The sequence below is a fragment of the Myotis davidii genome, unplaced genomic scaffold (assembly GCF_000327345.1).
Source record: "Myotis davidii unplaced genomic scaffold, ASM32734v1 scaffold244, whole genome shotgun sequence".
Classification (NCBI taxonomy): domain Eukaryota; kingdom Metazoa; phylum Chordata; class Mammalia; order Chiroptera; family Vespertilionidae; genus Myotis; species Myotis davidii.
In genome coordinates this window covers 813,762-824,180 of record NW_006294993.1, presented here as the reverse complement: position 1 = coordinate 824,180, position 10,419 = coordinate 813,762, and the positions used below count along the sequence as shown (strand labels likewise).

General features: G+C 50.7%; 1 protein-coding gene across 2 annotated transcripts in view; it reads right to left on the bottom strand.

Annotated features, from left to right (window-relative positions):
• Positions 1 to 358: 358 nt before the first annotated feature.
• Positions 359 to 10,419, bottom strand: part of YTHDF1 (YTH N(6)-methyladenosine RNA binding protein 1) — a 19,511-nt gene continuing 9,450 nt past the window's right edge. Inside the window, exons 2-4 of one of the 2 annotated variants that reach the window (XM_006769531.2) lie at positions 9,625 to 9,704; positions 4,289 to 5,819; positions 359 to 1,614 (exon numbers count right to left, since the gene is read on the bottom strand). In XM_006769531.2, coding sequence (XP_006769594.1) covers positions 1,592 to 1,614; positions 4,289 to 5,801 — 1,536 coding nt within the window. In that variant the 5' untranslated portion in view covers positions 5,802 to 5,819; positions 9,625 to 9,704 and the 3' untranslated portion in view covers positions 359 to 1,591. Of the gene's footprint in view, positions 1,616 to 4,288; positions 5,820 to 9,624; positions 9,705 to 10,419 lie in introns of both variants that reach the window. The other variant, XM_006769532.2, reaches the window with a different exon arrangement.

Sequence of the window (10,419 nt, the reverse complement as noted above, 5' to 3'; positions counted from 1 at the left end):
TACACAACCAGGAAATGACTCATGCAGTAATTGAATTGTTTCTCGGGCTGCATGGCATGTGGCCCAAGCCAACAAGATGAAAATGAGCCTCATCGAAATTCAGCCATATTTATGCAAAACAGTCATGGAAAATTTCAACAAAAGAGTGCGTACGTGCCAGCAAAGCTGTAGAGGCCATTTACCCGATATGCTATTCCATACATAACCCTATACTGTATACTTTATGAATCAATAAAAAATTTACAATTTTTAATTATAAACCTGTGCTATCAAAATTACTTCTTGCATGAACTTTGGGACACCCTTTAAAAGCCCGTCAAGCAGGGTGAAGAATGAGAGGACACCAGGCGTGGTAACAGATTGTTTATTAAGGCTTGTACTTTTCTCAAGGTAACAGTGTCCCATGTTGTCCATGACTCCATCCAAGTGGTAACAGTTCAGAGAAAGGGACACATTCTAAACACAAGTCTAAATAATACAGCCTACCTACACTTGAACTCAGAGGGCCATTCAGAGTAAATAGTTTTTAGATGTGCTCTCTACACGGCAAGTCCTCTAGGGGGCACGTGTAGATGCGTGTGCGAGCGAGCGTGGCGGGCAAGAGCACCATTTCCATGCTTCAACTCCAGGTGACAGTGAGGGCAACAGCCCTCACTCCACAAAACATGACCGAACACTCAGTGTCTAAAGTTTTTTTGTTTTCTTTTTAAAAACCAATTGACAGGAAAAAGAAAAGTAGCCACGCGGTGAGATTTAGTGGGCAGCACCATCCATGACACTGTCTGCCACCAGAGCAGAGCAATACAAGCTCAGCATTACTGGTAGAAAAACGTAAGATGGCATCAGGATTCTCAAGAGAAGATAAAGGGTTACAATGAGTTGCACACATTGAGGGGGCCTGAACCCTGGACCCTAACCTCCGCTCACCGGGCCCTGCTGTCACCCCGCTGGACAGTGCTATTCCGGTGCAGGGTTGGAGAGGGTGGGCGGCCCAAGGAAACACAGCCGTAACCAAATCTGGAAAACTAAAATTTATCTTTCTCTAGTAAAAAACAGATGGCAGAGTAGCCTCTTAGACAGGTAACTGATCATAAAATGGCAAACCAGCCCAACCAGGTGATTGCTCACTTGCACTTTGAAGAGAGTATTTAACACATATGCTACATGACAAAATTCATGGTTCGATACATTCAAGACGAGGCAACAGGGGTGAGAAATAATCTCAAAGAAAGATGTTAGATGACTGAATATAAGAACAAGCACATAATTTCTGCCAAAAAAAAAAAATTCTTTGGGGGTGCATTAGGTGTTTTTTTTTAAAGATATTTATATTTCGCATTAGGTCAATCTGATTGATAAGCTGACGAAAACTTTCTTTATTAGTGAGTTCTACAATACTATAATACAGAGAAAAAATACACATGAGTGAAGAGCCACCTGGGCAAAAACATACGACAGAGAACGCAGAGAGGCAGCACGAGGCCTGCACAGGAAGACGGCTGGGCTGACCCAGGCACAGCACCAAGCACACGTTCTGAAACTTGGCTTTTCAATCAAACATTAGATCATAACAGAAACCGGCTCATCCTTACTATTTGTTCCGATTCTGCCGTTCCTGTGAAAAAGAAAAGAGGAAGCAAGTTTAACACCTGGGGTGAACATGTGTACCAACTCCCTCAAAACTGAGTCCCAGGCTGCCTTGGGGGCTGCAGCCACAGATCTGGACCCGAGCTCCACTGGGACCGGCCACACCAGACCAGCACTGGATACTCCCCTCCACCAGCAGCTCCAGGGTTCAGGGTTCCAGCTCTGCAGACCAGGCCTGCCAACCACTTCGCCTGGCATCCACCTGTTCCAGGCAAAGCCCCTCTGGTTGGTGTGTCCCAGGGGGTGTGACAAGCTGGGACTCCCAGGGGAGCCTCCCCGCTCGCTGGGTCCCGGTAACAGGGGTCCTCACAAGGCTGTGACTATGCTTAGCTCGAGACCTGGGGATGTGCCCAAGAGGAGCACCTGCCCCCGCACCCCGGTGCCGCCCTGCTTGCCCACTTTATCCTGCCCCGTCCAGTAGTGAGGACGAAACTCCTGAAGGACACTTGATACGTGGAGCTGGTTGTGACAGAGTCCCCAACATACGGGGTGACTAGACACTGAAAGGGTTACGAAACAAGATGAACCCCTTTTGCTAAAAATGAACTGAATGTGTCTTCAGGTTAACAACACATCCCAATTCTCTCCCCACATCCACCTCATCACCCAGGGAAGGGAGCTTGTCAGAGGCCCTGCGCTACTTTCCAACGAGCAACTGGCCCTGAAAGATGCACCGCTCTAGCACCAGCACCTCCTCCCTGCCGACTCGGAGCCTGGGCGTCCCTGGCTCTCTTCACAAAGACCACCATCATAAACCACGCCCGCTGGCCTGGTGCTCTGAAAGCCCTTGGGCTTCTGTGGCTGGCGGGCTGTGATGGGAGGAGCCGGGCCCTAGAAGCTGTCCTCACAGGAGATCTGTAGCAGCAAAACGCAAGGGCAGGCTCTCCCAGAGACTGACCCTCACCTACAGGACCAGGTTAGATGCAGCTCGTGAGTTACTGCTCCTTAAGGAATCAGTGAGTCTCCAAATTTTAGCTTAGATGGGACGGCACAGCAGTCCTGCCAAACATCACCTGCAACTTACTGGCAAAAGCACCTGGTTCCTAGGTGTCCTGAGAGCCAGGCAGCCTAAGCACAAGCCTGGGTCTGAAGAACCCAAACACCTCTCAGTCCGTCTGTTCTTCAGAGCCCAGCGTCCGACTCCTGACGACCAGGGAACCCAGAGTGCCCTGCGGGAGGCGCTGGGGAGCAGGCAAGAACCACCCAGTCTAAGGCACAGTGAGCACGAATGTTAACCAGTCAGCCCCCCGCCTGTCCCTCCCATCGTGTAAGTTAAAAGTGGTGCTGACGCACGTGAGCTGGTGAGCGCCAGGTCTGGGAGGCATCTGCGGAGCATTCCGGGGATGCCCAGGGAAGCCACAGAAGCCACATTTGTGTCCCAGTGGAATTTCAAAGGCCTGGTGGGCTGGCTGGGGAAGGGCTTAAAGCTGAGTGCCCAGGTCTGACTGCAAGCTTCCACTTCCCAACACCCAACTCACTGACAGACATCTGAGGGTTTAGCTGCTACATTGCAAGTTTTAAGGCACTAGAACGTTCTAAACACCATACAGGTGAGGGGCAGAAATCTATTCCTCTGCTCATCACCCCCTTTAGAAACTCATGATGTTTAGGGAAATCACAGTATTTAAGACGAACTGCACACACAGCAAGAACCAGCTGCAAGCCGCCTAAGGCCCTCAAATTGCATAACCAATGAGCTCTGTTCTGTCGCTGTAAATTCAGCAATTTTACTTATTTAGGTATTTTATGCTATACTTAAAAGAGCTAAAATACGGCATTTCAGTAACTGGAAATAAATGACAAGCCTTTCTATTTTCTGCACAAGGGACAATGAGAGACCAACTTATTTTCCAAGTGTGCTCACCGAGCTGACACCTTTAAGTATAAACTTTCACCACCACCAACGATAGGCCCAGTTTGCCGCCTTTCTGCTAAATGCTTTGGGACATTTGAAGCTCACAGGTGGGTGATGCTTTAACACGGACAACCAAAAAAGACTGAAAATGCAATCGATTACCACCTGACATTTCATGAAAGAAAGGACATTTTAAAAACAAAGACAAAGGAAAGACTCTCAGGACTAAGTTGCCTCAGAATGTTCTGTTGCCCTCGTGCTCCCACTTTGGGGCCAGCCTATGGGCACCTGTGTGTTCTCTCCCGAGCAGGCTCCACTGCAGCGGGCTGCAGGTGTCACCGCATAATGGGAAGCTGGACCCTCAGAGACCCATCTCCAGGCCTGCTGGCTTGGGCTGTTCTGACATGTCTGAACCCAGTGCCCTCCCCCGCCATTCTCTCATCCACAGAGAGCTGGGTCAACTTTCCAAAACTGCAAGATACTGGGTTTTTGAGAAAAAAATAAACAATCTGCAGATCAGTGTCCTTCCCTCAGTGAGTAGGGCCTTGCAGCCCAGCAGCCTCGCTTTGGCCCCAATGCCCAAGAACAGAGCGTCCCTGACTCAACAAAGACTAGAAAGACCATGACTCAGAGGAAAAGTGAGTCACCCTCAAGTCTTCCCAGCAGAACTGTGCACTGTGGTCCCAATCACTGTTTCTTAAAAACTGGAAAAGGATCAAGTTATATCTGGCCGTTGTCCACTCTAACATCACCAGGCTTTACGCCGGTGAGGTAAGGGCCCCGGACCCCAACTCACCTTGCGCACCACCTCCTCTTCCTCCTGTCGCTTCTCATAGTGAGAAAAGTCATCAAAGATGGAAGTGGTGTGCTTGTAGGAGGCGATGATTTTCAGCACTTGCTTTGCTTTTTCTAAGGGCACCTCCTGGGTGTCGCGGGAGTTTGTGACCGGCTTGTTGTCATTGTTCTCCAGTCGGATGTGGCGGAGCTGGTTGTTGGGCACGTCCTTGACAAAAATCCACTTCACGTCAAACTTGCCCTTCCACTTGTCCTGAGACCAGACCCCAGCACTTGTGCCGTAGTCCACGGGCGACTTCATCTCCGCCACCCCACAGAAGTGGCCGCTACCGTTGACGCTGAAGAGCAGGTAGACAGGTCCCTTGCTGCCGACGGAGCGGAAGGCGCCATCCAGGCGCTTGTTACCATGCTCGGTGCTGCACCAGATGGAGTACTTGATGGAGCGGTGCACGTCATCCTCCGAGTAGCTCTTTATTATGAACACGCGGCCACTCCGCAGGTTCCAGTCAAACTCCTTAGGGTTGTAGCTGTGGGCAGCCTTCAGTTTCTCAAGGACTGGATGGGATTCTGCGCTCAGGGCAGAACCAGACTGGGTGCTTCCGGGGGAGTGACTGTTACCCCCAGTCCCCGAGCTCTGCCCAAACACTGCATTCCTGTTGCGGGGGGCAATCCAGCGGGTTTGGGGCAATGGCTGAGAACTCTGATACTGTGGTTGGGCCAAAGGGGGGGGCTGAACTGACAGAGGCTGCACAACTGGTTGAGGCTGGGGGGCAGATTGGGGAGCAGGCACCTGCTGTGGGGCCAGGGCCTTGGGCACGGGCCCCTTGTTATCCCAGGTGCCAATGTCCATGTTATGCTTTATAGGCGGAGGGGGCAGTGCGGCCCCGATGACAGGTCCGCCCTTGGCTTTCATTTTCGGCTGCGGCTTTGCTGGCTTGCTGGCGATGGCAGCCCATGAAGTTGGCTTCGAAACCGGCATGTTTACATTTGTCCCACCATTGCCAGAAAGCACACCAGTCATTGCCACACTGCTGACGACTGAGCCCACTGTCTTGACTGCAGAGGTGGTGACATCACCGATCTTCAGGCCCACCATGCCCTGCTCCAGGCTGTTCATCCCGGGGGCCTTGTTGAGAGTGTCGTTGTGAAAGCCCGTCTGCCCGTCCACAATCGTGCCACCCAGGGAGCTCGGTGGGTAGGTGTAGCTGCTCCCATAAGCAGAACTCTGGGCCTGCTGTCCCTGAGACCCACTTGTCCCCCAGGCTGAGAAAGCAGGGTTTTCAGGGAAAAAATTAAACCTGTGCTGATAGATGTTGTTCCCCAGGCCCCCAGGCTGTCCAAACACGGCGTCATGCATGAAGTGATGATCGCCATTGCTGAGCTGTCCGTAGGTGGTGAGGTACGGGATGGGAGGGTCCCCTCCAGTTGACCACGGTGCCTCATTAAGGGAGTAAGGGAATCCAATGGACGGCGGGTAATAGCTGGACAGGTAGGGGTCGGCCATGGAGGGGTAACTGTTACCCTGTGGAAACAACAGGGGATAATGAGTTAAACTATTCTCAGGGCTGGAGGAGACACAGAGAACGCCGACGGTGGGAATGAGACTGCAAAGCACCGGCCACACCAACAGGACAGAGCAGGTTCACTGAACAAGCTATTTGGAATAAGTCATCCTCAGCAGAAAGAAACCTGGAGATGTCAACCCCATGTGAAATTTGAATGGGCTGCAGGTTAGGCTGCCATCCACACCACAGCTTCCAGCCTTGCCCTGTGAGGGAGGTAGTTCCTAAACTTAGAGAACTGACACTAGTGGACTGCAACCCACCAGTGAAAACGCAGACATGGAGGGCTCATAGCTGACGTCCTCCCTGTGCCCTGGGCATGAGCTCCCCACACGGGATGTGACAAGATGTGCTCCAGCCCAAACCTGCCTCAGCTTAGCCTCTGTACAGCCAACAAGCCGTCCCTTGGTCAACTGTACACCTGAGGTGGTGACCTGGAGTTCATTCACCAGGGACATGGTGCATAAACCAAAGGAGAACAAATTCTTAGTGCATGACACCTGTGAGCAGGCGTCTTCTTCTCGCCCAGTGATGGCGAACCTTTTGAGCTCGGCGTGTCAGCATTTTGAAAAACCCTAACTTAACTCTGGTGCTGTGTCACATATAGAAATTTTTTGATATTTGCAACCATAGTAAAACAAAGACTTATATTTTTGATATTTATTTTATATATTTAAACGCCATTTAACAAAGAAAAATCAACCAAAAAAATGAGTTCGCGTGTCAGAGGTGTCACAGGTTCGCCATCACTGTTCTAGAAGGTAAAACCACCACACCTGGCACTTTCCCAGGAGGGACTGCCACTCAGGCCACACCCACTGACAGTGGTCAAGGCAAAACCAGCCTTCTGACATAGAGAAGGAGCCCCAGGCGCTGAACTCAGCAGGACATCTGGTGAATAAGTCAAAACTGTAAACAAATGGGCACGCCAAAGAAACAAATTCAAATAGTCAGTGACTATCCCCGGATCGTTTTCTTTGGGAAAACAAACAGTTAAACACAACAAAAGGTTTAAATCTATTCTGGAATTTAAAGTTTTTCAGCCCGGCCTGTGTGGTTCAGTGGTTTAGCATATACCTATGAACCAGGAGGTCACGGTTCGATTCTCGGACAGGACTCATGCCCTGCCTGGGTTGCCAGTTCGAACCCCAGTGAGGGGTGTGCAGGAGGCAGTTGATCAATGATTCTCTCATCATTAGTGTTTCTATCTCTCTCTCCCTCTCCCTTCCTCTCTGAAATCAATAAAAATATTTTTTTAAAGTTTTTCATATTTACAAAAATTTAACCACATTAAAAAAAAAACACCTCTCATTCTGAATGACCAGGTAAGTTTATTTTAAAGTTGAAATATCTGCTTCCTATATCCTTTTTTCTGAGAAGGAAGGGATTCTGAAGTTACTCAAATGCTTTACACGTTTCACAAACAATAACGTGACTCAGCCATCAGTGACCAATAGAAGAAACTAGAGAGAAAACAAGGACCCGTCAGAAGCCCGGGGAACAGAACACTATGCCGAGAAGCATTTACTTTAAAAGGAAACAAAAGAAACTTGAATAAATTATGTAAAAAGAAAAGCATCAAGGGCAATTATGAAAAGAGTGACAAAGTGACTGGACTCGCAGGAAACCAGCTCTGCCCCTTCCGTGAGCTCAGAGCTGTGACTTCAGCCCGCAAGCTCACATGGAGATGGCAGCTTGGCAGCCACAGGATTTCTGCATTTGCTTCCTGCCTGGAGGAGGAGGTTGGAGCACCGTGACAATGAGGGTTAATTCCTCTGGATCCTGCCAGCTGTGCTCAGGATGGCCAGCCTCTGCTACAGGGCCCACCCAGGGCAATGATCCCGCTGCCAAGGCTCCCGACCACAGGCAGGCCTTGCAATGTCCTCCACGTCACCCAGTGTCAAGGCCGCACAAGATAAAAGTAGCCTCTGACGGCGACAGCAAACATTGGGTTAAAAGAAAAGCACCACAGGGCGAGGTGTGCATGTGCACAAGGGTAAGTCCTCCTAGAACTGCGCCTGCGCAGCTAGCCACACGTCCACACCACCTCAGCTCTCGGGTGCCACCAGCGGACTGAGCTCACTGCTCAGCCACTCCAATCTGTCTCTCCCTCACTAGCACCTGGCAGCTGGACACCCAGCACTTGCTCAGTGAGAACTGGGAGCCAAGACGCAAAGAGCACTTTCCTAACAGGGTGACAGGAGTCTGTCTGCCAGCAGGGTCCACATGGCCAGAGGCAGGGCAGATTCTCTGGAAGACAGTGACCACAGACACAGGGACAGAGGAGGGGCCTGGCTCTGCACTGCCAAGCTCGACTGCCTCTGCTCTTTGGTTTCTCCGCCTGCAAGACCAAGGGCCCTCCTCTCCCTTCTCCCCGCTCCCTACCATCCAAACAGCTGGTGTTTCTGTGTAAACCAGAGCCTGGATTTACTGTTAAGCAAAGGCTGAAAAGTGCATCTCTTAACAATCAGGACAAAGGGGCCGTTTTCAGGCTGTTCACACGGAGCTTCAGCTACGAGGGTCTTTCCACACGGCTTCCCCAGAGCGACACAGAGCTGACCACTCCACTGACACCAGAAACCTAGTCCATTTTAACAAATCCTGAAGTAACACGAAAGCTCCGCTTCCTAGAATAAATTTCAAGTGTAGTGATGCACCCCTCCTTTTGGTTAAAATTACCACACAATATTTGCATAGTATTTAAATCACCTAAGAAAAAATAAGACAATCAGAAAAATAAGCCCATTAACTTCTTGCTGTCACCACTGGAGGAACCGACCACCAAGGCTCCTGGTCCCCCCAGAGGCAGGGCAGATTCTCGGGCCCAGCTGCCCACCTGTAGCGCAGTAGGAGGAGGGGGGAGGGGGAGGAGAAGTCCTGAGACACTTTAGAGAAGGGCAGGCTGGCTCTAGTTCACCACAGGGAAGAGGCAAAGCATGCTTTTATTCTAAAGCAAACGAGCACAGCGTGTTTTAAAAGTGGGAGATGTTATATTTATATATTAAACCTTAACTCCAACTATCCCAGTGACTTTAACCAGGGCCATTTACCCCCAGGAGACACTTGGCTGTCACACTGGTGGTGGTGGTTGAGGCAGTTACTAATGGCATCTCATGGATGAATGCCAGGAAGGCTGCTAAACACACAACACAAATTTCAGTCCTAAATGTCCACAGTGCCAAGGCCAAGAAACCTGAAAACCCTAAGCACACCAGGTGGCTACAACTCACTGGGCCCTGTATCGGCCCTGTCTCCGAGCTTCCTGCTCCAGCTCATGTCACCCCCGTCACTTCTGTGAGGCACTCACCACTGTCGCTTATAGAAAAGGAAACAGGCGCAGGAGGCAAGCCATTTGAGGGAGCAGCAGTCAGTGGTGGGGCTGAGATTCTAACCCAAGGAAGGAGTTGGACCCCAGAGCGGGGCTCCTAGCGGCTCTCCTGGACCACAATGCCCATCACCTGAGAACATCAGAGAACTTCTCACGCCTCCAACTGGTCCTAGGCAGCAGGTTGCTGACCAAGGCCGAGGCCAACTAGAAGTCAGCTCATGCCAGCCCCGGCGGGACTGCACGTCCTTAGAGAAATCCAGGTCATTGCACTTTCAACCCCAGCTCGTCCTCATCAGCAGTCTTCCTATTACCTGCACACGCCACAGTCTGCTTCTTTGTCGTTTAAAATAATACAGCCGACAATACAGCAGTACAGGCACATCACATAACGCAGTCAAAACTAATGTAGAAATACATGCTAAAAAAGATAAACTCACCTGATTTGACTGTCCAGAAAGGTAGGGCTCAAAGTCATTGTCATGAACTGTATCCTTCTGATGCAAAGAACCATTTTGTACTAGAATAGCAGAAACAAAGATTATGCTTGCATTTTTAAAAATTACTTTTAAGTATGGAAATTAAAGGTAATAGAGCCTATGCACATCAACTTCTGGTAGAAATTGCTTTTACTTAGAAATGGACATAAACAGCATGAAACCAGTACTTATACAACCAGTTAGAACTTCCAGTCGCTGAGGTATGCTTTCCGGATAAAGACTTCATCTTTATTTGACAGGTGGGGACAAAACAGAGGCGCACACAAAACAGCGCCGGCACCGCGGAGCCGGGTTTTAATGCAGAGGAGGTGGTCTAATGCGTCAGTCAAGCCCAACAGCCCGCGCGAGGCAGCGGACCGGCCGGTCAGCACAGCTGCAGCTGGGGAACAGCCTGTGACTGCAAGATGGTTCTCAGCTTATTACCTGGCTCTGCGTCTTTCCCAGTCACTCGGCCCAACCAGAAAAGGAAAGAAAACGTAAGTAAAGTGCTGGGCCTTTTCCAACTGAAAACCCGAGGAACCCTATTTGGTTCCGCCGGAGTCACACACACACTGGTTAAAAGTGTCACTCGAGGCGCTCGCAGTTAATTCGGGGGTTTGCCCCGGGCCAGGACATGGCGAGGACCAGGGACGTGGGAGACAAGGGCTGAAGTGCAGCGGAGCGAGTCCCAGGGCCCAGGCGCTTCGCCCGCGGCGGCCCCTGACACCCGGCCGGGCTCGGGCTTCCGGCCCCTCG